General features: G+C 52.2%; 1 protein-coding gene across 5 annotated transcripts in view; it reads left to right on the forward strand.

Moving 5' to 3' along the window:
• LOC126529991 (centaurin-gamma-1A-like) overlaps nt 1-18,239 on the forward strand; it is a 277,071-nt gene that overhangs the window by 194,530 nt on the left and 64,302 nt on the right. For all 5 annotated transcript variants that reach the window (XM_055070171.2, XM_055070172.1, XM_050177460.3 and 2 more), the window contains exon 2: nt 11,557-11,615. In XM_055070171.2, the coding sequence (XP_054926146.1) occupies nt 11,557-11,615 (59 nt within the window). The remainder of the gene's footprint in view (nt 1-11,556; nt 11,616-18,239) is intronic.

Raw genomic sequence — 18,239 nt, forward strand, 5'->3', positions numbered from 1 at the left:
GGTTTCGCAGCTGCCTCGATTGGAGATCCTTGGTTGCAATTTATAGCTCGCGGCTCATTGTTTAATCGAGGTCTCTGCGGAGGGATCTCTTGAAATGTTATGGCGTATATGGTGTATGTATGGTGTAGCGTGATCGCAGTCGCGGGGATGAAATTCTGTGTGGAGTTCTCAATTTAAGTATGCGATCTCTTTCTAACCCCCGCCGCCCTCTCCCCACTCACGAACGTAACGCATGCGGAAGTCTTATGCTATAAAAAGGTCTGTCGTGTGAAACAACGTTTCACTTGCGAGTGGCGCTCCGTCGGTCTGTCTCCTATTTTCCTTCGCCAAACATTGCACGTGCACGTGTCTGCGCCCTTCGGTGCGTCGTCAAGTACCCGATGCATGCGGCTGTCCCGGAGAAGGTGCGACATGTCGTAAAAGACGTCGAAACGCGCAGTTTGTCGTTCACAAACGCATTCGCGTCACAATCGCATTAACGTGGCGTCACCCACTCAGCACATACAGTTGCGGCGCTCGGGAACCGTGGGTTTCGTTTGGGCGAAATGGCGGTCGCTGAGCACTTCCCGTCTACCGAAGGGGACACAGTTCCTCAGTTTCCGCTTATACTGACGTGGCGAAACGCAGCGGTGTCCTCCATCATCAAACTCAGTCGGGAATCGAGAACTCGTCGCACAGGCGCTGCTGCAATCGTCGGGCCGAGTTCGTTCTAGCTGCAGCCATCTCCTCCGAGAACGGCTGACACCGTTTTTCTATCAGCGTGCGTCAGATGCGCTTTGCAGTTGGGGAGCAGGTGCCGACACTGTTTCCTTTCGAATGGCTGTTCATACGTAGCACGTAGGCGGGGTCAGGAAAGCTGCGGTGCGGCAAGCGTGCACGCGCGTCAGTTTGGCGACCTCGTGGCGCCCGTGGAAAGGGCTCGTAAAGTGCCTGCTCTAAAGTTGATCGCACACACCCCTCCGGTTGTGCGTAACGTGCGGTGCAAAACCGACGGGGTTAGCTCGCGTAGTGCGTACCTATACGCCTACGCGCTCAACGGCCAGCTTCCGGACGTCCACGCGTTCGCGCGTCTTTTGGGAGGCTGACCGCACGCGTGACGCCGGCGTCCATCGCGCCGGTTGGCTTCCCTCGGCGCCGATCGGGCGCGCAGATAAGTTCCCACGCGGCGCGGATCGAAGAAGCGCCCGGCCAGCCCATGATGCGCCCTCGCGTGCTCTCTGTGGCGGGGGATCGCCCGCCAGCTGTGCTGCTCCCGCCGACGGCTGTGATCGTAAAAAACAAGAACGCGAGATGTGGGTGGGTGGGCATATGCGTGCCCGCCGATGGTGTTCCGCACGCGTGCGGTAGCCGACCTTCGTGCCTCCCCGATTCGGCAGCGCTACTGCGAACGCAGGTACAACCGCGGCGCCGGAGCGTGGGTTCGTTGCGGCGCCGAGTCCAGGTATACATAACGGCAAGCCGCGATGACCTCCGCTCTCGGAGCAGACCGCGTGTCTCCGGGCCGTTATTTACGGCCGAAGGGGGGCGATCCCGCAGCGCCCTGTATTCATAGCCAGAGTTTGCGATGCCAATCGGATCGAAGCGCGGTGGGTATGTGTGGCCGGACCACGGGGTTTAACCCCCACCTACTTCGAAATTGCCCCCCTCACCCCAGGCCCCATTTTACGTAGTTTGCCCCCCACTGTGCGCACACACCGCCGTCCTCGCGTAATGGATGCACGAGCTTGTCCTCTGCCGCCATTTGGGCGCCATTACGCACGCCTCCCGCGGTGCGCCCGTCCCAGCAACTCCGCTGTTTCTTTTTCTTTTTTTTTTTTTTTTTTTTTACCGAGCTCTTCAGCGCCGTCCGTCCCTGTGTGCTCCTCTTCGATTCACCCTGCCGGCGCCATCGGGTCGTGTGCGTTGGGCGTGTTCTGTAGAACGCACCTCGGGCAACGTGCATCGAGCGCATGCACTGGCGACGCGGTTTGCAGAATACACAGACGACGCGGCACCAACGACGCCTCGCTTATACCGGCCGACAGCATCGAGAGGGCTGCACATACTGCCCGTTTACACTGACACGTTCGGCGTCTGCAGCGGCAACGAACCCAGCTCGCCGGTAGCGATCCGCTGGAATAGTCCTCTCCGTGCCGTTCGTTCCCGGACCGATTTTTGCGGCCGCCGAATTCCTTCACCGCGGACAAATCGGAACGCGAGTCAGAAATTCTAAGGATGGCGGCAAAGTGCGACGCGCTCGTCATGTCGCAGTCTTCAAACTCGGTGGCGAGGTCGGAAATGCTCATCGAACTGATCGCGACAATTAAGTGCCACGTGAAGCGCGAGGACAACGTACTAAAAGACGTATCCTGTGGATTAAGATCGATCGCGAACTTGGACTGAGTAGTAAGACTGCCGCCGTCGTCTTGGGCGACTGCTTCTTCGGAGCGTCATGCATGGCCAGAAAGGTGCTGGCAGTGGTGCCTCTTCTCATTCAGGGTTTATCATCGTCGTTGCAAGTAGTGATGCAGAGGCGCGTAATAAAAGAACACGTTAACTCTACGCGAGCGGAAGTAACCGAACAGTTTCGAGTTACGGGAACATCGGGGATATCCGATGCTTGCTTGGATTTTAGCGCTTTACACGGCCGATGCCGCTATATCGCGTTGCAGCGGCGTGGTGGGCAAGCGATGCGAACGACGCAATTTCGGCGGCAGGATAATTCCATTCGCTGTACACTCTTAGACAAAGTTACACCCTTTGGAGTGCCCCTTCTGCCACACAACGATAATCGTCATCTGCCTTTATGCGTTTCCTTTCTTGAAAACGCCGCGTCCGGTATACTTTCCTGTCGAGACTACCCGCCGTGGTTGCTCAGTGGCTATGGTGTTGGGCTGCTGAGCACGAGGTTGCAGATCGAATCCCGGCCACGGCGGCCGCATTTCGATGGGGGCGAAATGCGAAAACACCCGTGTACTTAGATTTTTAAAGAACCCCAGCTGGTCGAAATTTCCGGAGTCCTCCACTACGGCGTGCCTCATAATCAGAAAGTGGTTTTGGCACGTTAAACCCCATAATTTAATTTTTAATTTTTTTCCTGTCGAGAATGCTGTGCCATGCTGATAACTGCATGCCGTTCGTTACTGGAAAGTACCGGGCTCGCACCGTTAAAGAAACGAAACGCATCAAGGCAGATGACGATTATCGTTGTGTGGCAGAAGGGGCACTCCAAAGGGTGTAACTTTGCCTAATGGCGTTTTTCACTGGTCGATCTGGAGTGGCCGCCGAAATCCTCGAGCGAGCGCTCGGATTTCACAAATCCAGAATCGGCCAGCGGAGCGCAAAAACGCTCCGCGGCGGATCACACAGGAAGTCTGCGTCCACGTCGCACGAACCGGTTCCGAAAACCATGCCCGACTTCCGTTCTGTACGTTTCCATGGCAACCAAACTCGCCGTCCCCCGTGTGTAATTTGACCGTGGCAGTCGCATAGTCCGTCATTTCCATGTCGCGCCCGCAAGGATTGTGCATGGACAACGTGCATAGAAGGCTTCGTACAGCACCTGCGTCACTTCGTAATCGCTGTCGTCCGAGCTCTCATCGCTAAACGCGAGCGCTGCAGCAGCACCGAACGCAGCCATTTTGCGAAGCAACACAATGTTGTGCGTACCAACCGGGTACCGATTTCGCTTGAAGACGGAAGTGACGCGAGCTATTTCCGCCCGAATCCGCGCCTCGGCGGCGGAGCAAGTGAGAGCGATCCGGCGCGGAGCGAGTTGATCCGAAACGACCAGTGGAACGCGCGAACCCGCTCCAGATCGACCAGTGAAATTCGGATTCGTTGCCGCGGAGCAAGAAATCCTACTCCGAATCGACCAGTGAAAAACGCCATAAGAGTGTAGACGCCGGATTCGCCGGTGCGAACGCGCCTAGAGGCCGCGGTGGCGACCGTCGCGTCCGAGATGCGCCTCGGGCGATGCGCAAACGGCGTGTTAGGTTCCGTGGCCTCATTCACTAACGAGCTGCTTTAAAATATGAGGTAGATACGGGGTGCCAAGCGCGCTGCTTATAGCCGTAGCGTTTTGCATGAAGGTGAGCCGGCCCCTGAGCCTCGTGGCCGATCGAAGCCGAGCCAAAACAAGACGGAGCCGGGCAGAAAAGCTCAGACTATAGTGTACTAGAATACATTATTCTAGTACACTATAGCTCAGACCGTGGCGGTGGCCATAACAGTTTATTTTCCCGCCGCCGATAGCGCTCGCTGTTCGGGAGGAGGGCGGTGGCTGCGGTGCAATATGATGGCGTATACCATCTGCCGTCCGTGACGTAGGCGCGGGGCGCGTGAAATTCATCGCCGGGTGCGACACCCGCCTTTTTCTCTCTCTCTCTCTTTCTCTGTCGGCGCTGCCGCTGCGCCAATCGACGTGATGGACAGGGCGAGGCGCTTAGCCTTCCGGTCTGTGGATCATTACGCGATAATGGAGGACGTTGCTGCTTGCCGCAGAACTGACGAGCCGACGACAGGGAGTGACGGGGTCCCAGTGGCGCTGTGTGCATGTATTTTTTTTTTTTTTTTTTTTTTTTTTGCAGCGAACCACTCGCGCGTGCTCACTCGAACACTAATTTTTCGCAACGATAAAAAAAAAAAAAGACAGCTGGGCGCACGATATATCACGAAAATAGGCACAGCCGGGCGAGTTCTGGGCCCTTCTCGGTCGCACGGACGAAGATTTCTGGCAGTTAATATATGCGCACCACCGAGCACCAACGTCTCGTTTCACAGCAGTACGTGCGCCTTTGTTCTTCTTGGGTAACCGGGCCACGATGCAACCCTTTAGAGGAACTATACTTATGCCATGTTATAGGAGACAGGTACGCTGTCCGGCACCATTCCTGGAACAACCGTCGCTGACTTTGGGCGCATATTGCGAGAATTCACTTTGGATGGACTCTGGTGTTATGGAATATATCATACTGGTATGGCAGCTGGCCGCGTGCTGCTTCGTGCGTTGCCGTGTGTTGCGACAACATGTGCGTTTCACATCCGCTGATGGGGCAGACACCCAGCAAAAAAAGTTGACGCCTTGATGTTGTTGAGTTCGCAAGCCTTTGGTTTGGGAGACCTCCTTACCGAGAGTGCCGCCTGCTTACGCGTAGCCGCTGAACTACTGCGAGGGTGCGAAGTCGCGTTTATTTTCCTTTGTCAGGAAGGAACACCCGCATAAATGCTGGTATACATACATGCAGTACATAGCTTGACGGGCCGGTTGCCCCCAAGGTTTGAATGGCAGTGTGCTACAACAACAGTATACTTTCCGATGAGAACGCAACAAGAAGAAAGCGAGTCTCGAGGCATGTGGTTCGCTTCGTATGCGTCTTCATAAGAACTCGGTCGGTTCTGTCCGAGTTCTCGTAAAGACGGATAGACTCGGAACCCGCCGTGATTGGTCGACGGCTATGCTGCCGTGGTTGCGAGTTTGATTCTCTGGCGACCGACGATCGATTTATTGGGGGGGCAGTACGCACCAACCGAGTATATACGGAGATCTCGTCTCACGCGAAACTCTCACTCAGCGAAATTTTGTCTACCCCCCCCCCCCTCCCGACTGCGGTGTTACTGATAACGGCCGCTTACACGAAGCATTCGATCTACGCGTGCGTCATTTTGAATTCGTTAGGAAGCTAGGCGTCAGTGGCGCGGGACTGGCCTCTCTAAAACTTAACTCTGCGGCTCACCTGTATAAACACTGGCACGACTGGTCATCAGTCAACCGCTGCAGCCCGAACAAGCTCGGCCCTGTTGGCAGTATGCGTGTGTAAACGAACTCGGGGTCTGGTCGGCGGGAGGCTGCGTATTAGAGTGTTTTAGTTGAGCGTATTTACGCTCCGCTAAGCAGTTAAGCGGAGCGGAAGCGCGAATGCGCATGCGCCGTCCGCTTAGCCGTAAGCGGGATAGCGGAGCGAGGAACACGGTCCGCTTAGAAGCTGCCTGAGCGGAGCGTGCCGCGCAGCACTTTGGCTAGCGTTGGCGTCCGAACGGATTGGATTGGATGCCGAAAGCAAGCGTGCTGGCTAACACGTGGCGTTCCCCAAGACGGCGCTTTATTTTCCATTGGATAAAATGGACCGGTAACGCATTACAAGCGCACGTCTAGATACTTCATGGAGAAACAAGTTATATATATACATATATACGTTTTACGGTATAAGAGTGATCATAAAGTGTTTTTATTTTCTTTCATTACCCTGAATTTAGCCAGGGGGCGCTGCAACTACGAAAGGTCCGCTCCGCTACGCTAAACGTGCAACTAAAACGTGAAAATCGCCCGCCGCTCCGCTGTGGCTTAGCGGGGCCGCTCGGAGCGGAGCGTACCGTAAAGACGCTCAACTAAAACACTCTATTGACTCGGCTCTGGCCGACCGTGTTGTCTCGCCCGAACGCCTGCTCCTGCCAAGGCCTCCGTCCGGCCAGAGTTATTAAGTACGTGTATATCTCTGCCACCGGTGGTCCGGCTTGAGCTGGCGTCGGGCTCGTGTCAAGTTCAAAGAGTTCGAGTGCTCGTTTGAGCGCTCGAACTGTTTGAACTTGGCTCGTGCAACGCGCACGTGCTCGTGCGTTTACCGGAAGTCGTATCTGCACCCTTCGGCCACTGTTACACAACTCGCGCGTATATTTGCGGGCAGCTGCAGCGTGGGCGCGACTCGGCGTATACACCGAAGTTCGCGGGTCATGTTTCCGAGACGCCCGTCCCTCTCGTCGGGCACGCGCTGCTCGGGTGGCGCCATGGGAGTGCTCCGGGTGCGACCCTTCCTCGACGCCCGAACGTGCCGGAAGCGTTGCCACGCGCTCCACCGGAAGCCGAGAAGGGCGGCAGCTTCGGGCTGTCGCTGCCACGGCGATTCTACAAATGCCACGGACGTGTGCGGTCGAGTGCTACAGCTGCCGCGTGCCCGCAACGAAGTGTGGTTCCCAACGGGTCACGAAAACGAGAGGGCCATATGCCTCTTAAAGAATTCATTGATTCATTGATTGGCTGCTACTGACTGCTGCAACTTGCTTTATTATTGCGAAAGCAGTACTGCTTGCACTTTCGGCCCATCGGTGGTCGTGGCGCCTCCTTACACAGCTGCGCATCACGTGACCGTGTGACGTCACGCCAGACCGAGAGACGGGGCCCCAGCTCGCGGCATCGATGGTGGAGGCGAAGCCTTGCGCGCCGCTGCTGCGGCGCTACCGAGAGAGGGCGCTCGCTGGTGTGACGTCACGCTAGGAGGATAAATGGGGCTACAGCTCGGCTCCTCGCAGTGGTCGGCGCGCTGCCTTGCGCTATGTCGGATGATGTATGGCCATATATTTAACAAAGGGCAATCATGTCCACACCATCAGCCGAACCAAGGCGCAGCCAAGGGTATTGCTTTCGCAATCTTCCAGGCTTAACCAAGCGAAGCCTTCAGCCAATTTTTCGATTGTAGATTGGTTGGTGTATTTCCTCCCCGGGTATTATTTCAAGCAGCTGCTTTATTCAAAGTGATTCCTATGCACCGAGTTTTAGGATGTCCCAAAGGAACTTGCCGACAGCTTAGTTGGTGCATACCTGACATGAGACTTCTGATATTAAACATGAAATACTGAAGTTTTGCGTGCCAAAAACACGATCTGATAGTGGGGCGCGCTGTAGCGGGGGACTCTGGGTTAGTTTTCACCACCTGGGGTTGCATAACGCGCACTCGATGCACAGTACACTATCACGAACGGGCCTGCTCGAGGGATATATCCAATTACCGCTGCCTCTCGTCAGCTGACCCCGCCTTCTACATGCTAATTTTCTAATCTCATCACACCGCATTATCACGCAGTATCCTACTAATAAGATACAACGTGTAAGCAGATAATTTCAGGGGGCGTCTAATGGTATTAGCCCGCGTAGATTGTCTTGCACCCGCCGTGTTTGCCTATAGTGGCTGTGGTGTTGGGCTGCAATCGAATCCCGGCCACGGCGGTCGCATTTCGATCGGGTGCAGAATGCGAAAAACACCCGCGTATTTAGATTTAAGTCCACGTTAAAGAACCCTAGGTAGTGCAAATTATTCCGGAGTCCCCCACTACGGCGTACCTCATACTAAAATCGTGGTTTTGGGGACGTAAAATCCAATAATAATAATAGTAATAGATACTCTTGCTTTCTGCCCACGTTTGCTTTTCACCGGGTCGTCGCTGCTATCAAGGTCTCGCTTGGCGCAATATTGTTGTCGCCGATTGTGCAGCGGAGAGTGTTGTCCTTATAATCAGATGGCGCGCACGACTCGCGTACCGTTGTACAGGCGTGCGCTGATGCATCGATTCGATATGTGTGTAGGAATCGACACGACTCGACCCGTGATCAGTTCACGTTTCGACGAGACGCTCGCCGGTTTCGTTGTATACAAGTCATGTTTAAGGGTTTCCAAATGGTGATTTTCGACACCCATTCGGATACGAATCGAATAGGGCCGAAATGGAATCGAATAGTTTGCTAGTAGTAAACAGCCGCTGTCGTCATCCGTCTTCACATCCCACTACATTCACACAACTAGCAAGTTTACGTCACTGTGCCGTGAGATATATGTCGTTGTTTATTAAAAGCACCATTGGATCATGAGCGAGCAATCAGATTATATTTTCAGGCTCGCGACAATTTGGCGATTGCGAATGACAGCGGTTTAGCCGGAAAAGCCTGGCTCCCTGTGTGACAGACGCCGTGTTCGGCTACGTAACTGCTCGTGTTTTATGCCTGCACCAAGGTCGCTGGGATAAAATTTATCGCACATTTGGAAAGTTGGAAGTGTTCGGAAACTATTCTAAAATTACTCGTGTTCGCGAATAATTAATGTTTCGTTCGAACACCTTACGGAATAAGACAGTATTAGATTCGTTATTCGAAAGTTCCGAATATCCGCACACCGCTAATTGTGTTGCTTGCGTTTTCTGGGCACAAGTTCGCCCAATAAGTATTGACTCACGCTCTTGACAGTGTTTGATTGGTCACCGTCACGACAATGTGACAATGTGTACAAACGATCGTGATGCGCGATTAACAAGTTACGAGCGTAAATTAAGGCGCGCAGGGTTTGATTCCACTCTACCCTTGCAACCTTGCAGCAAGCTTATTCGGCAATAACTTCTGCAGCATGTAGCACTGTTCTATGGTTCTTTCTTTCTTTTTTCTTTTACATCGGTGGGACGAGGTGTTGGCGCGCTCCCAAACTGGGTCGGGGAGAAGGCACATATTAGTGCGCGCACAAGCTTTCCGATCGAATTAAGCGTCTCAAAGAGCGACCGTCGAGGGTTTTTGTTCGCGCACTCACTTAGGGTTAACGGATGGAATGCCTGAGTAAACGCGTCTGTCGTCATATCACTCTCAATGGCGACGTCTGCACCATCGCGCTGAGAAGCACCGTGCCGAGCAATTGCAAAACACAGCTGACCACTTTATTTATTATAGGTTATTGTGTTTAAGTTTCCGAGTGTGCAAGCGTCGGTGCTCCCTCCTGTGTAACTCGCTCGTTGCTTCACTTGACAGATCCCAGGGTTGGCGCGTTGGAGGAACGAAGTTTTGCTTTCTCTCTCCTCAGAGCGCCGAGCAAAACTGGCGCAATTCATGTGCCTTCGTGTTGCGCGGAGACTGACTCACGAGGCAGAGAGAAAAACGGGAGACTGTGAATCGGGCGGCTGTTTGTAACGCGCTTCTGCACTGCCGCGTCTTTGTACGCGCACTACAACTGCGGGGGCGGTGGTTCGTTGGACCTGGTTTCCTATTCTGCATGGCCACGAGCGAGCGTGTAGTTGTTCTTACCGGTACCCTTGCGCCACGCACTCTCTCTCTCTCTCTCCAGCGCTCCTTCCTCTTTTTCTTTTTTTTTTTCTTTTTACACAGCGTGCGCCAGAGGCAGGAAGCACACTGCTCGCCCTTCTTTCGCTTGCGGTTCGCGCGCGTTGCAGTATCGGTCTCGCAACAAAGCGGCGCACCGATTCCCGCCGTACTTTTATCCTCCTTTCTTTGCGTCGTTCGCCCACTGCGTTTCACTGCGGCTGCTTTCCTTGCGCGAAAGAAAAAGCGACAGCTGCGCAGGGAAAAAAAAAGAAGGAAAAGGCTCGCGCGTCTTTTCTACGTCCCCACCGATCAGATCTTCCCAACTCGTTGCGTGCGCTGGGGTGCTGCTGCGGCAGCGTGCCAGCGACCGCTGATACGGGCCGTGTGCCGACTCGCGCGGGCCTCCGTGTATCGGCTTCGCGCACGAATGTTGTGCCTGCGCCAGCGAGGCTGTCTGTTCGTCTACTAAAGCTCCGGGCACCGCACGTTTAAGTCAGCGTCTCGCCCGTACAGCCGCCCGGCAGACGACGCGACGCAGCTGTGCCACTCGACGATCGCGCATCTGCTTTCCTCGCAGCCGGGGACGTGTAACGCGCTGCGGTGTGCAGCCTCTCTTGTTTGAACGTGCGCCAGGCGTGGCCGTCGCGACGGTTCAGCGCGTGCGTGCGTCCTCCGTTTGCCTGGCACAGAAAAAAAGAAAAGAAAGAAAGGTTAAACGCGCTTGACTGACCTTTGCATGCACACTGCGAGTGCAGTTAGACCCGGTTACGTTGAACTGATTTGGGCTCTCGGAGAACAGTGGCATGTTTTCGATCGATGTTACCGAACGCGGCTGTAAGAAAGTTACGGGACGCTTCCTTATGTAGGCCGACTCCTATTTTCAATCGCACGCGCGCAAAAAAGATCACGACTCGACGTCTTTGTAAGAAGCCACTTTTCCGGGGTTAAGCTCCGCACGAACACACGTCTTTCTCGGTCCTCGCATCTCCGATACAGAGCGCAGTTCGCCCCATCCCCGTTCGTTACAATATAGGGTTTTTGCAGCATTCGATGATGATGATGAAAAACATTTATCGGGGCCCAGTCTCGCGCCCTTAGGTACCGTCCTATATTTATCTATATTTGAAGTTTATCGCAATAATATAGCAAAAGCAAATATGGAAGCTCCGGTGGCAGCACTGTAACTAGCATTACGTTGCGGCTTAAAGGGCGGCCAATAAATTGCGCCTGTGAAAAAATGAAAGCGTGCATTAAAGGATATATCGTAAGAATAAAACGTGCATATTTGAAAGTAGAGGAATAACTGACAGTTCACATGCTAGGGAGCCTCAGAACATGTACCGCCACTTAGCACATGTGCCCAAGTGGTTTATAGCGGTTGCGCGTGCGTTCGGGGTTCTTCTGTGCTCCCAAAGACCGTTTATGTGTGTGCTCCCTATCAGTGGCGCTTCCTACGCTCCCGTGCTGCTAAAGCTCCCTATTATACAACAAGTGCAGGAAGCAGCTCGGTGCCACTCTTGCGTGTCATGCCGCGTGTGTAGTTGACGTAGTACATAGGTGTCACACAGACGCGGCTCTGCACTGTTTGCGGTGCTGCGCATTCGAGCACCTTCGCGAAGAGCGCGCGCGAGTGTTGAACTCGCCTTTATTAATTGTTGGAGAGCGGGCGTTCGCCATCCGTGCGTTTATAGTTCTGTTGCTTATTCTCGTTCTGTCTCTCGTTGCAGATTCATTTGTCAACAGCCAGGAATGGACGCTGAGCCGATCTGTGCCCGACATACGCCTGGTGAGTGGACCATTTGCCTGTCACTTCATTTTTTTTTTTTACCTTTAAAAAAATCAATGACAGAGAATGGTATCTGAATCTGAAAAAACCCTCATTCCGTGTCTTACCGTCGCATGTACTACAGTCTTTGTCAAAATTATACGGACTATACGTTGCCCTGTGGCCGTCATGCAGGTTGCAGGCTGTTTTAAACGAGTTCCTGTAGTGTGCTGTCAGCTCAAACCTCCCCGGGGAATCGCCCCAGCTCGCGTATTCGATCCCGACCGCGGCGGCATCGCATTCCGATGCGGGCAAAATGCGAATCCACTACGGTGCGCCTCATAATCAGGCCGAGGTTCTCTCACGTAAAAATGCGCAATTAACGAAGACAGTGACTTTCTCCACTTAGCAACAGTGAACACGTCATTATTTCTTCCGGCACTCGATTTTACTAATTATCGCGCAAATAATCAAAGGGCACATTCATCCGTTGAAATAAACATTTAGTGCATTCCATATGATATTGGAGTACAATCAACCTCTCCGTATGGCTTTCATAGATTACGAAAATGCATTTGATTCAGTAGAGATACCCACCAGCCATAGAGGCATTGCGCAGTCAAGGAGTGCAGAAGACATACGTGAATACCTTCGGATCTAATCTACGAAGATTCCACAGCTGCCTTGGTTCTCCAAAAGAAAATTGAAAAGTTACCTATCAAGAAAGGGGTCGGACAAGGAGACGCAATCTCTGCAATTCTATTCACTGCATGCTTAGGAGTATTTGAGCTTTATAGACTGGGAAGGCTCACGACTGAGGATCAACGGTGAATATCTCGCCAACATTCGGTTTGCAGATGACATTGTCCTGTTCCGCAACACTAAGGACTAATTACATCACATGATTGAGGACCTTAACCGAGAGAGTGGAAGAGTGGGGTTGAAGATTAATATGCAGAAGACAAAGCCTCGCAAGGGAACAAGAATTGAGGATCGGCAATCAGGCTATAAACTCCGTACAAGAGCACGCTTATGTAAGTCAATTACTCACAGGGGACCCCGATCATGAGAAGGAAACTTACAGAAGAATAAAAATGAGTTGGAGTAGCATTATACGGCAGGCATTACCAAATCCTGACTGGGAGCTTCCTGCTGTCCTTGAAAAGAAAAGTGTACAACCACTGCATCCTATCGGTGCTAAGATATATGGCAGAAACTTGGAGTTTAACAAAGAAGCTGGAGGACAAGTTAAGGACCCCGCAAAGAGCGAAGGAACGAAAATTGTTAGGCGTAACTTTAAGACACAGGAAGAGGGTGGTGGGGTTCAGAGAGCAAACGGGGATAGCCGATATTCTAGCTGACGTTAAGAGAAACAACTGAAGCTGTGCAGGCCATGTAATGCGTAGGGTAGATAACCGGTGGACCAGTATATAGAGTTACAGAATTGGTGCCAAGGGAAGGAAAGCACAGTCGAGGACAGCAGAAAATTAGGTGGGGTGATGAAGTTAGGAAATTTGCAGGTGGAAGCTGGCATCATCTTGCGCAAGACGGGGGTAATTCTAGGTCGCATGGAGGGGCCTTCGTTCTGCGGTGGACATAAACATTGGCTGATGATGGTCGCCTATATGGTTGCAGAATAAACCACTTGGACCCCTATTAAAGTCGTTACTATGCGCGTACACGGGTACGCACGCACGAATACACGCAGAATGCCTCGAGCGGCCAGTCGCGCGGCAATTTTGCGTGTACTCGCAGGCTTCTCTCACACTCAGAAAAACACTTATATGTAGCACATATTGAGCAACAGAAAGCTGTATCGGGAGTTTTGCTATAGAATTTTCTTATTGACACTTTTAATCTAATTATAATATTTGAGAAGTTGATGAATTAAGACTAATTGTCTAAATAGGCGGAATGCAAACAACAGTTTATCTCCGAGCGACGGCAAACAACGTTACCTTGCCACTGTCCAGGTAGCTCGTGGCACTTGCATATTGTTAAATCTTGGTACATGGTACACATCTTGGGACGCCCTGTTAAGATCGTTACTGGGTACTAGCATTCGGTGCGCGCGCACACACACACACACACACATATATATATATATATATATATATCCGCCAAGCTACCGAGCAGCAGCAGCCACACCATGCCCTGAAGGGTAGGCGTGAAAAAGAAAGAAATAAAGAAAGAAACGCTGTTTCGCTTAGCCGACGGAGCATCGTTCGTGCGGCACATCGCCACGTCTATAACCCGTTTTCATTGCACGGTGATAGCAGTTGACAAGCAAAGCGAATACAGAGCTAGACGCTGGCTAGACATCTTTAACACCCCTTGTCGAGGAGCTGTCTGCAATGCGGATTTTCATCTTTGCATCCTTACTGTATTTTTTTTTCAAGTGGGTTTGGGCGTTGTACGGACGTGGCACCGTTTTAATGGTTGTAGTCAACGTACGCTTGCTTTATGTTCCTGCGGTGTGTTCGCCTTCTTTCAAAAGATAGAGGGGGAAGAACTGGAGAAGGCGCCTTATATTTGTAGAAGAGGTAAACAACCTTGTGCAAGGGAACATGAGGTAACACCCTGCTCCCGCCATCGATTTTAGCAGAGATAAACGATAGAGGCCTACTAATCATGTTTTAAATTGATTTACTGACACTATCAGCCGTATGTTGTAGCTATATAACAGGGGTGGGGAGAGAGAGAGAGAGAGAGAGAGAGAGAGATAATTTTATTTACAGAAAGGTAGAGAGGTCGGCAATCATTTAAGTACACGCGGTATCCATGCAGGAGCGGAAAGATTGCTTAATAATAATAATGATAATAACAATACTACTACTACTACTACTACTACTACTACTACTACTACTACTACTAATAATAATAATAATAATGATGATGATGATGATGATGATGATGATGATGATGACGACGACGACCACGACAGAAAAAAAGGTCGGAACTTAGCATAAATGCTACAACGGGAAAATAGTGCACAAAACCATCGTGCTGCGTCTTATTAGTGTTTTCCGGTCATCTTAACTGTATTAAAGTTTACGCATTTGCACCAACGCATGCGCCGTAGTGTACACGGCGGCGGGTAACCAGCATCGAACTCGCACCGAAAGCAGCGCACGCCGTTTGTCTCTCAACTTCCATCCGCCTGCGTACGCGCTTTGAGTAACGCGGCGTTCACTTCGAACCGCGGCTGTGACGTGTGCACCACACGTGGCGAGTCCACACAGTCGAAGCATTTGTTGGCGCTCTTGCCGTTGCGAGCACGGCGCGGCGTCCCCGCCCCCGCCCGCCTCGGACTGGGAAACGATTGGCGTTCCGACGGTGCCGAAAAAGACGAAGGCGACCGAGCACACGCAACGTGTATATCGCCTTCGTATTCGTTCAGTTCTTTTTTGATCGCGTTGGTGCGGCGCATGCCCCGTGGAAAATAAGCGCAGTCCTCGCGTTTCTGTCTGCGGTTCCTCCTCCTTTCAGCGCCGTTCCTGGCGTAACGGGCACGCATACATGCATACGGCGACCAAATTTGCATGTCCCTCGATTGCGTTCTACAGCACGGGGCGCATCTGCACCATGCACCAGGTAGCGGCCCGGTAGCATCTTGTATACACACACACACCGCCTCAGCCAACGCAGTGATTGGGCTCCACAGGGAGCAGAATGTTCAGTCTCGCTTAGACACACCGCATACGGAGTAGCCTCCTTCTCCCTACCCGTGCCTTGCAAGTTGATCGCGGCGATGCAAGCGCTTTGCCCGAGGCTGCCGGCGGGCGTGACTAACCGCCCAAGGCCAAGGGCTGTCGACGCCGCGAGATCCGATCCGGATCCGCGGTGCACGGTGCAGCAGTGGCGGCTCGTTTGCAATGCGTCGGCACGCGCCGAGTATGCAAACGCGACTCCTGCCGCTTCACGCGCCGCTGTGCAGCCAGCCCGGCGTGCCTGGCGCGTCCCATTGTCGCGCCGGCACCCCTTCCTCCTCGTCGCTGCGGCGGAAGCTGGCTTTAGAAAACGCGCGCTCCGCTCTTGTTCGTGCTTGATGAGCAGCTATTTTCGGCCGGCGCTCTCCGTCGCGGTAAGCGCGGGGACAATCGATGCGTGTCACGTGCCGTGGCCCAGTCTCGGCGCTTTCCTCGTGCAACTCGATCCGCTTGGCGTCGCCGGACGGTGTCGCGTTTGTCTCTGTCGGTGGATGCACGTCGCGCACACGCACGGCCGCAGTCGTGGAAGCCGTTTGCATCTGGCCTGACAAACGAGCGCCGACGCGTTTTCCGAAGTTGTACGTGAAACCTCAGCCACGCCCACTTCTTCGTCTTCCTTCGTGCATCCAGCGCAGACCGATTCGCTCTTTCGCACTTCCTATAATTCCACCTCCTGGGGTAATACTTGAATACGTTTCCAATAGAGGCGCACTCCGTTTGACACGAGACTCCAGTGTACCAGACGTTCTTCAACATTTCGCGCTGCGATGCAGTCTTGATCACTTGAAATGGCCCGTAAGATTGAGAATTGGAAGGTACAGTTCCTTTCCTTTACAAAAACATAGTCTCCAGGTGGTGTGTCCCGTATCTCGCTACTGTGCCTTTTATCAAAGCTTCTCTTCTTGCGGCGCTTGTAGACCGCCTGTTCTTTGACAGTTTTCCTTACTTCGGCGAGTTCGAGATTCTCTAGGAGGCCTAGCTCTCGATCTGCAGGAAGTATGCGCGCTGTGCGCGAAGTGGCAAAATGAGCACTGCAGCCTAAACTAGTGGCGTACGATCTGTTGTGACGGTTCACAGCGGCTTCCAGACAGCACTTTCAGCCACCGGAAACGTCTGAATACATCTTCAGATACTGTTTGACATCTCGTGTGGCACGTTCCGCTGGCCATTTGCTGCCGTGTGGTAAGGAGAATACTTCATCACTATCCCGTGCTCCTTTGCTCACTTTGATAACTTGGCACTTAGGAAAGCCGAGCCGTTGTCGCAGACTAGCGTCTGTGCGTTTATAACTTTCAAGCCTTGAGGATCTTTGCGTCTTCTCTGCCAGCTTTAGCCGCAAACGTCCTTGTGCACTCATCTATGGAGAGCAAGAAAGCTGCCGTTCGCTTGTCTCTTCTCCTTCTTTTTGAGCTCCGCAAAGTCCAAATGAATTACTTCGAACGGGACGCTTGAATATTCAGGGTTTGTCATAACGTCTGTCGATTGCCTGAATTTAACTTTGCTCACCTGGTAGAGGTGGCATATGCGGATGTAATGGCTGATGTCGTTTTTCATGCCCAGCCATGTTAATCTCATGAGCAATTTCTTATAAGTGCGCCAGAAGCCATCGTGTCTGCCCGATCCAGTAGTGTCGTGGTACGGATGAAGAATCCTTGGAACCATAGTTCGTGGTACGTCATACTTTCTACGGATAAACTGGATCTCTTCGGTACCTTGTCGCAGCTTAATATGATTGATTGATATAGTATGATTCGTGTACAAGTAATCTTGACAGTGCGTCAGCGTCAGTGAGGAGGGGGCCAGGACGGCGCGAAATTACGAAATCAAACTGTTGCAGACAGTTCACCCGTCTAGCAATGCGGCCTCTTGGCTGGGCCTTGCTCAGAAGTTGAGCCAGTGGTTGATGGTCAATGGAAAGTATGAATTTCGCACTTTCCGGGCAAGTACGAAAGTATTGCACAGCTCTTAAGACTGCCAGAGCTTCCTTTTCTGTGGTAGAGCAATTGATTTCAGCGGGTTTGAGGGTATAGCCGTAATACTCCACAACGCGGTGTTTGGTTTGATAAGCTTCTTTTGAGGGTTTCTGGTATAGAACTGCACATGTGGCATAGTGTGATGCGTCTGTGTTCAGCACGAAAGGCAGAGGAAAATCCGGTATTGCAAGATGGGGTCCGACGATATTACTTTTGCAAGCTCACAATAGACAGCTTCGCACTCCTAGTCCCATTGAAAATGCACGTCTTTCTAAGTTAAGTGTGTGAAGCACCTTGTTCTCAGTGCAAAGTCTCTGATAAAAGTGTCCTGCTAGGCCAAGAAAAACGCACAGGGAGTGCACGTCATAAGGCTTTACCAGCTTGGAGAATCCGTCGACCGATTCTTTCGTAGTGGTTTTAGTGTGTCCACCAAATACCCTGCCAAGAAATACTACTGTATCTTGAAGGAACGCAATTTTATTGAAGTTGATCTTGAGTTGGGCAAGACTGAGAGCGTGCAATACTTTTGAAAGATGACTACGGTGTTCCTTCTTTGTCTTTGAGTAGATGATGATGTCGTCGATGTACACATTGCAAAATGTGCCCAAGTAAGGTCTTGGTGGAAACTGCCAAAAGCGTTTGCAGAGATCTGTTCGTGAAAAACAATGTTAACCACCAGTTTTGTCAATGATGTCGTCGATCCTTGGCATTGGATAAGGCATCAATTCAGTTTGACGATTGATCGCCCGGTAGCCTGCACAGAGGCGGAATGTTTCCGTCTTTTGGTGCTATAGTTATAGGAGAAGCAAATGGGGATACAGAAGGTCGTATGATACCTGCGTCCAACATTTCTTGCAACTCCTTTTTCAGCCACACCTTTTTATCTCTAGACATATTATAGGGGGCTCTACGTAGCTACTGTTTTATCTGCGAGCTCGAAAGGAACGGCATGTGATTTCATC

The sequence above is a fragment of the Dermacentor andersoni genome, chromosome 5 (assembly GCF_023375885.2).
Source record: "Dermacentor andersoni chromosome 5, qqDerAnde1_hic_scaffold, whole genome shotgun sequence".
Lineage (NCBI taxonomy): Eukaryota > Metazoa > Arthropoda > Arachnida > Ixodida > Ixodidae > Dermacentor > Dermacentor andersoni.